Source organism: Salmo trutta, unplaced genomic scaffold (assembly GCF_901001165.1).
Source record: "Salmo trutta unplaced genomic scaffold, fSalTru1.1, whole genome shotgun sequence".
Taxonomy (NCBI): domain Eukaryota; kingdom Metazoa; phylum Chordata; class Actinopteri; order Salmoniformes; family Salmonidae; genus Salmo; species Salmo trutta.
The window spans coordinates 932636-947919 of record NW_021822222.1 but is presented as its reverse complement, the minus strand read 5'-3'; the positions used below and the strand labels follow the sequence as shown (position 1 = coordinate 947919).

Here is a 15284-nt window from a genome sequence, read left to right as displayed (position 1 = left end):
GGATGGACACATTTAAGCTTCGTAAATTAAATCTACAATTTAGAAAACTACCTTTCATTCATTAAAAAAAATTAAAAAAATATCATGAGACAGAAATATACAAGTGCCATTTTTTGGTAAATAAATTTCGCATGCATTCGTTTCCAACATGCATCAAACAATTACTGTTCAGCAGGTTTAAAGGGCAGGAGCACCACCTCCTCAATCCTGTTCAGCAGGTTTAAAGGGTAGGAGCACCACCTCCTCTATCCTGAACAGCAGGTTTAAAGGGCAGGAGCACCACCTCCTCAATCCTGAACAGCAGGTTTAAAGGGTAGGAGCACCACCTCCTCTATCCTGAACAGCAGGTTTAAAGGGCAGGAGCACCACCTCCTCAATCCTGAACAGCAGGTTTAAAGGGTAGGAGCACCATCTCCTCATTCCTGAACAGCAGGTTTAAAGGGCAGGAGCACCATCTCCTCAATCCTGAACAGCAGGTTTAAAGGGTAGGAGCACCACCTCCTCTATCCTGAACAGCAGGTTTAAAGGGCAGGAGCACCACCTCCTCAATCCTGAACAGCAGGTTTAAAGGGTAGGAGCACCACCTCCTCTATCCTGAACAGCAGGTTTAAAGGGCAGGAGCACCACCTCCTCAATCCTGAACAGCAGGTTTAAAGGGTAGGAGCACCATCTCCTCATTCCTGAACAGCAGGTTTAAAGGGCAGGAGCACCATCTCCTCAATCCTGAACAGCAGGTTTAAAGGGCAGGAGCACCATCTCCTCTATCCTGAACAGCAGGTTTAAAGGGCAGGAGCACCATCTCCTCAATCCTGAACAGCAGGTTTAAAGGGCAGGAGCACCATCTCCTCATTCCTGAACAGCAGGTTTAAAGGGCAGGAGCACCATCTCCTCTATCCTGAACAGCAGGTTTAAAGGGCAGGAGCACCATCTCCTCTATCCTGAACAGCAGGTTTAAAGGGCAGGAACACCATCTCCTCTATCCTGAACAGCAGGTTTAAAGGGCAGGAACACCATCTCCTCTATCCTGAACAGCAGGTTTAAAGGGCAGGAGCACCATCTCCTCCATCCTGAACAGCAGGTTTAAAGGGCAGGAGCACCATCTCCTCCATCCTGAACAGCAGGTTTAAAGGGCAGGAGCACCATCTCCTCAATCCTGTTCAGCAGGTTTAAAGGGCAGGAGCACCATCTCCTCAATCCTGAACAGCAGGTTTAAAGGGCAGGAGCACCATCTCCTCAATCCTGAACAGGCCGGGACAAGTGCAATACCTTCAGAGTAACAGCACTGACACCCCTCCCAACCTGACCAGGACAGGGACTGGCTTCTACAGTTACAACCTGACCAGGACAGGGACTGGCTTCTATAGTTACAACCTGACCAGGACAGGCTTCTACAGTTACAACCTGACCAGGACAGGGACTGGCTTCTATAGTTACAACCTGACCAGGACAGGGACTGGCTACTACAGTTATAACCTGACCAGGACAGGGACTGACACCCCTCCCAACCTGACCAGGACAGGCTTCTACAGTTATAACCTGACCAGGACAGGGACTGGCTTCTACAGTTATAACCTGACCAGGACAGGGACTGGCTACTACAGTTATAACCTGACCAGGACAGGGACTGACGCCCCTCCCAACCTGACCAGGAAAGGGACTGGCTTCTACAGTTATAACCTGACCAGGACAGGGACTGGCTTCTACAGTTACAACCCGACCAGGACAGGGACTGGCTTCTACAGTTACAACCCGACCAGGACAGGGACCAGCTACTACAGTTATAACCTGACCAGGACAGGGACTGACACCCCTCCCAACCTGACCAGGACAGGGACTGGCTTCTACAGTTACAACCTGACCAGGACAGGGACTGGCTTCTATAGTTATAACCTGACCAGGACAGGGACTGGCACCCCTCCCAACCTGACCAGGACAGGGACTGGCACCCCTCCCAACCTGACCAGGACAGGGACTGGCTTCTATAGTTACAACCTGACCAGGACAGGGACTGACACCCCTCCCAACCTGACCAGGACAGGGACTGGCTTCTACAGTTACAACCTGACCAGGACAGGGACTGACTTCTACAGTTCCAACCCGACCAGGACAGGGACTGGCTTCTACAGTTACAACCTGACCAGGACAGGGACTGACACCCCTCCAACCTGACCAGGACAGGGACTGGCACCCCTCCCAACCTGACCAGGACAGGGACTGGCTTCTACAGTTACAACCAGACCTGACCAGGAAAGGGACTGGCTTCTACAGTTACAACCTGACCAGGACAGGAACTGGCTTCTACAGTTACAACCTGACCTGGACAGGGACTGGCTTCTACAGTTACAACCTGACCTGACCAGGACAGGGACTGGCTTCTACAGTTCCAACCCAACCTGATTGGGACTGGCTTCTACAGTTCCAACCCAACCTGATTGGGACTGGCTACTACAGTTCCAACCCAACCTGGACAGGGAATGGCTTCTACAGTTCCAACCCAACCTGATTGGGACTGGCTACTACAGTTACAACCCAACCAGGACAGGCTTCTACAGTCACAACCCAACCTGATTGGGACTGGCTTCTACAGTTCCAACCCAACCTGATTGGGACTGGCTACTACAGTTACAACCCAACCAGGACAGGCTTCTACAGTCACAACCCAACCTGATTGGGACTGGCTTCTACAGTTCCAACCCAACCTGATTGGGACTTGTACAGTAAACGGTTACATTACCACCAGTCAATCGTCTTTTGAGTAATGTGAAAAGTGATGCAGAACAGAGACCACTACAGAATAGTTCTAGAAAACACCATTCGATAGTCTGAAAACTGCCACATAAAAAAACACATTATTATTATTATTATTATTATTATTATTATTATTATTATTATTATTATTATTATTATTATTATTATAATAATTATTATTAGACCGGCACAGAACGACTTTAATAAAACAGTTAGTTCATCTTGACTGAAGGTCGAGTCACTGCTCAGTCAGTTTTGCATGGATTTGCACAGCAAACTTTTGTTTAAGCGGGATGCAAAGCAGCAAAACTGACCGAGGAACAGCGATGATTCGATGTGTGGGGTTTTGAGTTGGTTTGTTGGGTTCGGAGAGGATTCCTTCCATGTCGAGGGATGGGGGCGCTGCAACATAGACAGCAATACTGGAAGTGCTCACATTGCAGTAGATGTAGATAATATACTACCTGCACTATAAGCACTTTAACACTGCTGAAACTAAATCCAGTAAACTGTTTGGTCTGATTGGAGACAGGCTGGGTACAGAGGCTGGAGGCTCAGGACAGTGGGATGCTTTTGGGGGCGAGGGTGACCAGGTAGCTGAGGACAGTGGGATGGTCTTGGGGCGAGGGTGACCAGGTAGCTGGAGGCTCAGGACAGTGGGATGGTCTTGGGGCGAGGGTGGCCAGGTATTTGAGGACAGTGGGATGGTCTTGGGGCGAGGGTGACCAGGTTGCTGAGGACAGTGGGATGGTCTTGGGGGCGAGGGTGACCAGGTAGCTGGAGGCTCAGGACAGTGGGATGGTCTTGGGGCGAGGGTGACCAGGTAGCTGGAGGCTCAGGACAGTGGGATGGTCTTGGGGGCAAGGGTGACCAGGTAGCTGGAGGCTCAGGACAGTGGGATGGTCTTGGGGGCGAGGGTGACCAGGTAGCTGGAGGCTCAGGACAGTGGGATGGTCTTGGGGGCGAGGGTGACCAGGTAGCTGGAGGCTCAGGACAGTGGGATGGTCTTGGGGGCGAGGGTGACCAGGTAGCTGGAGGCTCAGGAAGGTGGGATGGTCTTGGGGCGAGGGTGACCAGGTAGCTGGAGGCTCAGGACAGTGGGATGGTCTTGGGGCGAGGGTGACCAGGTAGCTGGAGGCTCAGGACAGTGGGATGGTCTTGGGGCGAGGGTGACCAGGTAGCTGGAGGCTCAGGACAGTGGGATGGTCTTTGGGGGCGAGGGTGACCAGGTAGCTGGAGGCTCAGGAAGGTGGGATGGTCTTGGGGCGAGGGTGACCAGGTAGCTGGAGGCTCAGGACAGTGGGATGGTCTTGGGGCGAGGGTGACCAGGTAGCTGGAGGCTCAGGACAGTGGGATGGTCTTGGGGCGAGGGTGACCAGGTAGCTGGAGGCTCAGGACAGTGGGATGGTCTTGGGGCGAGGGTGACCAGGTAGCTGGAGGCTCAGGACAGTGGGATGGTCTTGGGGGCAAGGGTGACCAGGTAGCTGGAGGCTCAGGACAGTGGGATGGTCTTGGGGCGAGGGTGACCAGGTAGCTGGAGGCTCAGGACAGTGGGATGGTCTTGGGGGCGAGGGTGACCAGGTAGCTGGAGGCTCAGGACAGTGGGATGGTCTTGGGGCGAGGGTGACCAGGTAGCTGGAGGCTCAGGACAGTGGGATGGTCTTGGGGGCAAGGGTGACCAGGTAGCTGGAGGCTCAGGACAGTGGGATGGTCTTGGGGCGAGGGTGACCAGGTAGCTGAGGACAATGGGATGGTCTTGGGGCGAGGGTGACCAGGTAGCTGGAGGCTCAGGACAGTGGGATGGTCTTGGGGCGAGGGTGACCAGGTAGCTGGAGGTTCAGGACAGTGGGATGGTCTTGGGGCGAGGGTGACCAGGTAGCTGGAGGCTCAGGACAGTGGGATGGTCTTTGGGGGCGAGGGTGACCAGGTAGCTGGAGGCTCAGGACAGTGGGATGGTCTTGGGGGCGAGGGTGACCAGGTAGCTGGAGGCTCAGGACAGTGGGATGGTCTTGGGGCGAGGGTGACCAGGTAGCTGGAGGCTCAGGACAGTGGGATGGTCTTGGGGGCGAGGGTGACCAGGTAGCTGGAGGCTCAGGACAGTGGGATGGTCTTGGGGGCGAGGGTGACCAGGTAGCTGGAGGCTCAGGACAGTGGGATGGTCTTTGGGGGCGAGGGTAACCAGGTAGCTGGAGGCTCAGGACAGTGGGATGGTCTTTGGGGGCGAGGGTAACCAGGTAGCTGGAAGAACAAGCCTCCATCAGTTTTGCATAGATTTGCACAACTCATTTTTACTTGTAATGCAACTATGCAAAACTAACAGAGAACTGCAAGAAGAAGAAAACATACAGGCAGTGGTCCTGGTTGGTGGGACGCCAGTTAGACCCTTATGCCAGAAGGGGCACTTAGGGCAGTAGGTGCTCATCTATGTCACTATCTGCACTAGATGCACCTTAGCACAAAGACATCATGAAGTCAAGTCAAACCAAGCAGGGCCTGGTCCAAGCTGGGCCTGGTCCACGCGGAGTTACGGTCCACCCAGGGGCCTGGTCCAAGCGGGGTTACGGTTCACCCAGGGGCCCGGTCCAAGCTGGGCCTGGTCCACGCGGAGTTACGGTTCACCCAGGGGCCTGGTCCAAGCGGGGTTACGGTTCACCCAGGGGCCCGGTCCAAGCTGGGCCTGGTCCACGCAGAGTTACGGTTCACCCAGGGGCCCGGTTCACCCAGGGGCCCGGTCCACGCGGAGTTACGGTTCACCCAGGGGCCCGGTCCACGCGGGGCTACGGTTCACCCAGGGGCCCGGTCCAAGCCGGGTTACGGTTCACCCAGGGGCCCGGTCCACCCAGGGGCTACGGTCCACGCGGGGGTCAGTGTCAGCGGTATTGCTAGAAGTGCCTCCACTGCAGTAGATCATCAATAACACTACCTGCACTGTAAGCACTTTGACAATACAGCGACAGACTATTCACCAGTCCTTCTGCATCTTCCATCTTCTCTTTTTACAACGATAAAACAAAAAAATCTCCAAAAAGAAGCAGCACCCTGAAATCACAAAGGAAGGTCATTATAAACATGTTCACTGTTTAGACAAAGTACAAAACAAACAAACAAAAAAAGTATGTGTGTTATTGATAGTCGTCTCTGAAGACAACATGTGAGAATATTTCCCCCAGTCATCCAGGCTACTTCCAGTGCCTTCTATAGGACTCCACCATGCCTGTGTTCACCAGCTATCTGGACCACGTTTCCAGCGGCATCAATGGTCGTTCTCTTATCGGAAACACTTAACATGGGAAGTAATAAACCCTCCAAAAAAAAACTAGACGAGCTATAAAAACAACTCCAACAAGTGACTTATCACTAAGTTTCATTCAAAATGTGTGTGTCAATCGGCTGATGATTCATAGTTGAAAAAAAATATGATTTGTGATTTATTGTGAACCATGAAGAGGGGGCCCAGTGGAAGGGAGAGAAGGACTTGCCGCCTGCTTTCTGCGCCTGTCTGGCTGTGCACCCTTCCCCCTACAGTCTTAACATGGCGCCGCGGAGTCCGCAAAACCCCCCCCTAGTAATATTTACTACAAAACAACTCAACCACCTGCGTTTATTCAGCAGGCTAGCTAGCTAATGCATGTATATCAACTTGTCTAGGTATGCAACAGTTTGGGGGGGGACGTTGTAACGTTTAATTCTCATGTAATAAAATATATATATATCAGAAGTTGAGAAAGTGTAACTTGGCTTTCACCGAATAACGTTTCAGAGAACCAGTCTCGCTAGTTAGCGTTAGCAAGTGCTTTCTTTTTTGGGGGGGGATATTTGAGCTAACATTAGCTAACTATACAAAGAAAAGTAAAATATCTTACAAAACTTCCAACTTAAAAAAACAAAAGAAATCACACTCAACGTTACAACACTGAAACGTGTAACTACATATAACATACATTACAAGTTAGTTAGCTAGTTTGATAAATTAGCTAACGTTAGTTCGGCTAATAAGTTGCTGCTAGCTTAACATGTTAGCCCAACAACAACCCCGAGTCACACAATAACTTGTTACTGTATCTAACTAGGATGGCTATTTAGCCAATTTACCACAAAACCGGGACGAGTTCCCCCTATTTATGTGTGTAATTATAGTAATTTCACCGGTTAGATAGCTTGTTAGTTAACTAGTTAAACAAGACGCTACCAACCAGGCTAGGCTAACCAAGCTAGGCTAACCAAGCTAGGCTAACCAGGCTAGGCTAACCAAGCTAGGCTAACCAAGCTAGGCTAACCAAGCTAGGCTAACCAGCCAGCTAAAACGCGCGGCCTAAAACTGCCCCATGTGCTGCTGCTTTGTTCTGGGGGGGGACACTAGCTAACTCACACACACACACACACACAATACACCCGAGAGAAACGCAAAAATAACATTTTGATCCAATACAATTATTCCCGTTAAAACTACAAACAAATACCGTATAATAGTCTTTAACTACATAAAGTTGAATAGTCACTCCTGGTTGATAAAAAGGCAGTGTAGCGAGTTAGAGAGGCAACACGCTTTTCAAATCTCCCTCATTCTCCCAACTATGGAGGAGAGAGAGGGCTGCCATGCGACTCTTACTCTACTGTTTCCCCCCTCACTAACTTCTCGGTTTTAGGACGGTAGGCAGATTCAGATCCATGCTAAAATGTACTATACAATTTTTAAAAAATCACTTTTTTTCCCTTCTCTTTAAACATGTATACTGCTTAAAAACCAGGCTAAAATAAAGAGTTCCTTGTCAATAACATGCGTTTAGCAAGACACTCACCGCTGAAATCCACCATCTTCGCTCAGTTGCCTGGACTTACCGTTCAATGTGTGGAGAGGAAACCAACCCCCCCACAAAAAAAACCCTAGCAACTGCTTCGTTCACTTTTAACATGGGCTAGAAAAATACATCTATTTGCAAAAGTGGAGAGCACATGTGTCTACCGCTGTAAAGATGGGATATTATTAAAGGATATTATTGTAGGGGGATAATGAAAGTGGCGCGAAGCCGACCTGTCGGTCCCCATGTGGGTGAATGAAGGGCGGCTCCCGCTGAACGTAAATATCTGGCTACAACCACTCTAACTGTCCAATTACCATCCACTAGAGTCCCTCTGATCCCACCCTCATACACACTTATACTAACCCTGGCTTTATAATCTATATACCATATCTAACCCTGGCTTTATAATCTATATACCATATCTAACCCTGGCTTTATATTCTATATACCATATCTAACCCTGGCTTTATATTCTATATACCATATCTAACCCTGGCTTTATAATCTATATACCATATCTAACCCTGGCTTTATATTCTATATACCATATCTAACCCTGGCTTTATAATCTACTACACTATCTAACCCTGGCTTTATATACTATATACCATATCTAACCCTGGCTTTATATTCTATATACCATATCTAACCCTGGCTTTATAATCTACTGCACTATCTAACCCTGGCTTTATATTCTATATACCATATCTAACCCTGGCTTTATATTCTATATACCATATCTAACCCTGGCTTTATATTCTATATACCATATCTAACCCTGGCTTTATATACTATATACCATATCTAACCCTGGCTTTATATTCTATATACCATATCTAACCCTGGCTTTATATACTATATACCATATCTAACCCTGGCTTTATAATCTACTACACTATCTAACCCTGGCTTATATACTATATACCATATCTAACCTGGCTTTATATTACTATATACCATATCTAACCCTGGCTTTATAATCTACTACACTATCTAACCCTGGCTTTATATACTACATACCATATCTAACCCTGGCTTTATATTCTATATACCATATCTAACCCTGGCTTTATATTCTATATACCATATCTAACCCTGGCTTTATATACTATATACCATATCTAACCCTGGCTTTATATTCTATATACCATACTAACCCTGGCTTTATATTCTATATACCATATCTAACCCTGGCTTTATAATCTACTACACTATCTAACCCTGGCTTTATATTCTATATACCATATCTAACCCTGGCTTTATATACTATATACCATATCTAACCCTGGCTTTATATACTATATACCATATCTAACCCTGGCTTTATATACTATATACCATATCTAACCCTGGCTTTATATACTATATACCATATCTAACCCTGGCTTTATATACTATATACCATATCTAACCCTGGCTTTATATTCTATATACCATATCTAACCCTGGCTTTATATTCTATATACCATATCTAGCCCTGGCTTTATAATCTATATACCATATCTAACCCTGGCTTTATATACTATATACCATATCTAACCCTGGCTTTATATTCTATATACCATATCTAACCCTGGCTTTATATTCTATATACCATATCTAACCCTGGCTTTATATTCTATATACCATATCTAACCCTGGCTTTATATTCTATATACCATATCTAACCCTGGCTTTATATTCTATATACCATATCTAACCCTGGCTTTATATTCTATATACCATATCTAACCCTGGCTTTATATACTATATACCATATCTAACCCTGGCTTTATATTCTATATACCATATCTAACCCTGGCTTTATATACTATATACCATATCTAACCCTGGCTTTATATTCTATATACCATATCTAACCCTGGCTTTATATACTATATACCATATCTAACCCTGGCTTTATATACTATATACCATATCTAACCCTGGCTTTATATTCTACTACACTATCTAACCCTGGCTTTATATTCTATATACCATATCTAACCCTGGCTTTATATTCTACTACACTATCTAACCCTGGCTTTATATTCTACTATACTGGGCTCAACTACACTCCAAACTATTTTGGAAACAACATGCTTTCGAGAGATGTAATTTTGTATTTTTGAAATACAAAAATACTTTTCTATACATTTTCTTTTTTTAAAGCGGTTCACATTTTACATTTTGCAGACGCTCTTAGCCATATCGACTTACAGTAATGCATGCATACATTATTCATACTGGTCCCCCATGGGAATCGAACCCACAACCCTGGCATTGCAAGTGCCATGCTCTACCAAGCGAGCCACACGGGACTTTCCCCTTGTATTGCTATCAGAAGTCTGACAGATATTGATTGAACATGGATGGATTGTGATGGCACTATGGTCTGATAAAAGCTTCAGTTAAATTAACTCAATATACAAATGGAAATGTCAAAAAAATGAACAATTGCAAAGCATGCTGAGTATTATTGTAATGAGTTCTGCGAATAATAATAATAATACCCACTGTGCTTTTCAGTTCATTTTGGTATGTTAATTTTCAAGCTCTGAATGCTGATTGGCTGACAGCTGTGGTATATCAGACATTATACCACAAATATGACAAAACATGTATTTTTTACTGCTCTAATTACGTTGGTAAGCAGTTTATAATAGCAATAAGGCACATCGGGGGGTTTGTGGTATATGGCCAATATACCACGGCTAAGAGCTGTTCTTATGTACAACGCATCGTGGAGTGCCTGGACACAGTCGTGGTATATTGGCCATATAAATCAAATCAAACTTTATTTGTCACTCGAATACAACAAGTGTAGACCTTACCGTGAAATGCTTACTTTACAAGCCCTTAACCAATAGTGCAGTTCAAGAATTTAGCACACCACCTCATTGCTTAAATATACATTTAGTTCATTTAGCAGACAATCTTGTCCAGAATAACTTGCTCAACGAAGGTAGTTAAACAACAACATATCACAGTCATGTACAACGTTTATGTAAACCGTTACTGAGAATGTTGTTTTTATATATAAAGGCATGTCAGTTATTAAGTATAAATTATTATTTACAACGACAGCCTACCCCCCGGGCCAAACCCGGACGACGCTGTGCCAATTGTGTGCCGCCTTATGGGACTCCCAAACACGGCCGGATGTGATACAGCCCGGAATCGAAACAGGGACTGTAGTGATGCCTTTTCCACTGAGATGCAGTGCCTTAGACCGCTGAGCCACCCGGGATGTTCTGTTCGGGTTGGCTACTTGCAGTTCCCTACCTTCTTCCCTGTGGCTCAGTTGGTAGAGGATGGTATTTGCAACGCCAGCATGGTGTGTGCAATGCCAGGGTTGTGGGTTCGATTCCCACGGGGGGCCAGTACAAAAAAAAAGAAATGTATGCATTCACTACTGTAGAGCGTCTGCTAAATTACTCAAATGTAAAATGTAATTCTATTTGTGTATTTTAAAATACAAAATACATGTATTTTAATTAAATAAATGACACAATTAAAAAAAAGTATTTTATAGTTTATTTTTGATACATTGATCTTTATGGTATATTGTCATTTTTTTGCCCATCCCTCCCTGCCCTCAGCGAATTTTCCACGCTATATGGGATCCTTGGGACGTCCCCATTGACGTTTAACTATAAGATGATGATGAAAAGGCTTTAGTGTAGAGACGTCCCAAGGATTCTGGGTTGCCTCAGTTAGACAGAAAATTACCTAACTGAGTTTATGCGGGTTTTTAAAATGTACTGTATGAAAACAATACAGGTAGATAGGCTATATTTACAAATTAATATCTATTCAATCGGATTGTTATGTGATTTTGTTTTAACATTGTATAAAATAGTTTCATGACAAAATAATGTGTAGCTGGAAAATGGCAACATCTTGACTTGGTTTATTACCAAACGTTGTTTTCCCCAAGCGGAACATAAGAACACAATTAAATAAATAACATAGTGGCTAAATAACTTAGAAAAAAACATGCAAAACAATTATGATGAATTAATAAAAAGGAGTTTGAAATGTGAAAATTGTGTTGTACATTCTGGATTCGATTAAAATACAGTAAAACTATAATCCCACCAGCCTATATATATATATGAGGTTGAAATATTTTTTATTTTTATTTTATTTTTATTTCACCTTTATTTAACCAGGTAGGCAAGTTGAGAGCAAGTTCTCATATCCAATTGCCTAATCCCAATCCCATATTTATCCAATCGCCTAATCCCAATTCCATATTTATCAATTTGCACCAATGCACTTTGATTTGCTTAAGATGGAGATGTTTTAACGACACGTTCCCATCTTCTAAATCTGACACAATTATTATTTACACAATTATTATCATTATTTATTGACAGTTATTTTCCACCGTGGCTTCTGCATTAGCTACACTCTTCTATTGTAATGCTGCACGGATTTCACTGCTCGATTCAGTAACATATCCTATACCTATTTAAACATACATCACAATTTACCTCAGAATTTTACATTACATTTACATTTACATTTACATTTTAGTCATTTAGCAGACGCTCTTATCCAGAGCGACTTACAGTAGTGAATACATACATTTCATACAATTTCATACATTTTTTTCTGTGCTGGCCCCCCGTGGGAATCGAACCCACAACCCTGGTGTTGCAAACACCATGCTCTACCAACTGATTGTGTGGTCATTTGCATAATAATATTGCATAATTATAGTGTAAATCCTAGGAACACCATGTCTATTGCAAAACATTGAGGTTTTATTATTTGTGAACCGGCAGTAAACATTCTACTAGACCGCCACTAGAGGGTCTCAGCAAGCCGTCTAACGGAAAGAGATTCTCTCTCTCAGACGCACTCAAACAGCATCCCATCTTACCACATCGACTCAAACAGCATCCCATCTTACCGCATCGACTCAAACAGCATCCCATCTTACCACATCGACTCGAACAGCATCCCATCTTACCACATCGACTCAAACAGCATCCCATCTTACCGCATCGACTCAAACAGCATCCCATCTTACCACATCGACTCAAACAGCATCCCATCTTACCACATCGACTCAAACAGCATCCCAACCTTACCACATCGACTCAAACAGCATTACGGTACAGAGTCAATGTGGAGGCTATATACAGGGGGTACCGGTACAGAGTCAATGTGGAGGCTATATACAGGGGGTACCGGTACAGAGTCAATGTGGAGGCTATATACAGGGGGGTACCGATACAGAGTCAATGTGGAGGCTATATACAGGGGGTACCGGTACAGAGTCAATGTGGAGGCTATATACAGGGGGTACCGGTACAGAGTCAATGTGGAGGCTATATACAGGGGGTACCGGTACAGAGTCAATGTGGAGGCTATATACAGGGGGTACCGGTACAGAGTCAATGTGGAGGCTATATACAGGGGGTACCGGTACAGAGTCAATGTGGAGGCTATATACAGGGTGTTACGGTACAGAGTCAATGTGGAGGCTATATACAGGGGGTACCGGTACAGAGTCAATGTGGAGGCTATATACAGGGGGTACCGGTACAGAGTCAATGTGGAGGCTATATACAGGGGGTACCGGTTCAGAGTCAATGTGGAAGCTATATACAGGGGGTACCGGTACAGAGTCAATGTGGAGGCAATATACAGGGGGTACCGGTACAGAGTCAATGTGGAGGCTATATACAGGGGGTACCGGTACAGAGTCAATGTGGAGGCTATATACAGGGGGTACCGGTACAGAGTCAATGTGGAGGCTATATATAGGGGGTACCGGTACAGAGTCAATGTGGAGGCTATATACAGGGGGTACCGGTACAGAGTTAATGTGGAAGCTATATACAGGGTATTACGGTACAGAGTCAATGTGGAGGCTATATACAGGGGGTACCGGTTCAGAGTCAATGTGGAGGCTATATACAGGGGTACCGGTACAGAGTCAATGTGGAGGCTATATACAGGGGTACCGGTACAGAGTCAATGTGGAGGCTATATACAGGGGGTACCGGTTCAGAGTCAATGTGGAGGCTATATACAGGGGGTACCGGTACAGAGTCAATGTGGAGGCTATATACAGGGGGTACCGGTTCAGAGTCAATGTGGAGGCTATATACAGGGGGTACCGGTACAGAGTCAATGTGGAGGTTATATACAGGGGGTACCGGTACAGAGTCAATGTGGAGGCTATATACAGGGGGTACCGGTACAGAGTCAATGTGGAGGCTATATACAGGGGGTACCGGTACAGAGTCAATGTGGAGGCTATATACAGGGTGTTACGGTACAGAGTCAATGTGGAGGCTATATACAGGGGGTACCGGTACAGAGTCAATGTGGAGGCTATATACAGGGTATTACGGTACAGAGTCAATGTGGATGCTATATACAGGGGGTACCGGTACAGAGTCAATGTGGAGGCTATATACAGGGGGTACCGGTACAGAGTCAATGTGGAGGCTATATACAGGGTGTTACGGTACAGAGTCAATGTGGTGGCTATATACAGGGGGTACCGGTACAGAGTCAATGTGGAGGCTATATACAGGGGGTACCGGTACAGAGTCAATGTGGAGGCTATATACAGGGGGTACCGGTACAGAGTCAATGTGGAGGCTATATACAGGGGGTACCGGTACAGAGTCAATGTGGAGGCTATATACAGGGGGTACCGGTACAGAGTCAATGTGGAGGCTATATACAGGGGGTACCGGTACAGAGTCAATGTGGAGGCTATATACAGGGTGGTATATATACAGAGTCAATGTGGAGGCTGTATACAGGGGGTACCGGTACAGAGTCAATGTGGAGGCTATATACAGGGGGTACCGGTACAGAGTCAATGTGGAGGCTATATACAGGGGGTACCGGTACAGAGTCAATGTGGAGGCTATATACAGGGGGTACCGGTACAGAGTCAATGTGGAGGCTATATACAGGGGGTACCGGTACAGAGTCAATGTGGAGGCTATATACAGGGTGGTATATATACAGAGTCAATGTGGAGGCTATATACAGGGGGTACCGGTACAGAGTCAATGTGGAGGCTATATACAGGGGGTACCGGTACAGAGTCAATGTGGAGGCTATATACAGGGGGTACCGGTACAGAGTCAATGTGGAGGCTATATACAGGGGGTACCGGTACAGAGTCAATGTGGAGGCTATATACAGGGGGTACCGGTACAGAGTCAATGTGGAGGCTATATACAGGGGGTACCGGTACAGAGTCAATGTGGAGGCTATATACAGGGGGTACCGGTACAGAGTCAATGTGGAGGCTATATACAGGGTGGTATATATACAGAGTCAATGTGCGGGGTAATTCAGGTAATTCAGGTAATATGTACATGCACATTACCGTTCAATAGTTTGGGGTCACTTAGCAATGTCGTTGTTTTTGTCCATTAAAATAACATCAAATTGATCAGAAATACAGTGATACATTGTTAATGTTGTAAATGACTATTGTAGCTGGAAACAGCTGATTTTTAATGGAATATCTACATAGGCGTACAGAGGCCCATTATCAGCAACCATCACTCCTGTGTTCCAATGGCATGTTGTGTTAGCTAATCCACGTTTATCATTTTAAAAGGGCTAATTGATCATGGATTTTTATGCATAATCATTCTACATATTCATATGGATTTTTATGCATAATCATTCTACATATTCATATGGACTTTTATGCATAATCGTTCTACATATTCATATGGATTTTTATGCATAATCGTTCTACAA

The 15284-nt window shown here is 45.4% G+C and overlaps 1 protein-coding gene and 1 long non-coding RNA gene across 2 annotated transcripts; both read right to left on the bottom strand.

Moving 5' to 3' along the window:
• Window positions 1–423: 423 nt before the first annotated feature.
• On the bottom strand, window positions 424–3133 carry LOC115181183 (DBF4-type zinc finger-containing protein 2 homolog). Its single transcript, XM_029743212.1, has 4 exons — window positions 3071–3133; window positions 2166–2375; window positions 1819–2133; window positions 424–1677 (listed from the first exon to the last, which is right to left on the bottom strand). Exons 1-4 carry the CDS (start codon window positions 3131–3133, stop codon window positions 1234–1236), a joined length of 1032 nt encoding a protein of 343 aa, XP_029599072.1. The 3' UTR covers window positions 424–1233.
• Window positions 3134–5741: 2608 nt separating this feature from the next.
• Window positions 5742–7945, bottom strand: LOC115181151 (uncharacterized). The gene is made up of 2 exons (XR_003873304.1): window positions 7548–7945; window positions 5742–5787 (listed from the first exon to the last, which is right to left on the bottom strand). It is a non-coding gene; the product is annotated as an uncharacterized LOC115181151 (long non-coding RNA).
• Between the last annotated feature and the right edge of the window lie 7339 nt (window positions 7946–15284).

Coding starts and splice junctions, on each gene's coding strand:
- LOC115181183 (XM_029743212.1), bottom strand. CDS start 3,133: ATGGAAGGAATCCTCTCCGAACCCAACAAACCAACTCAAAACCCCACA. Junction 2,134..2,165: donor CCAGTCCCTGTCCTGGTCAG/GTTGGAGGGGTG, acceptor TGTCCTGGTCAG/GTTGTAACTGTAGAAGCCAG. Junction 1,678..1,818: donor CCAGTCCCTGTCCTGGTCAG/GTTGGGAGGGGT, acceptor TGTCCTGGTCAG/GTTATAACTGTAGAAGCCAG.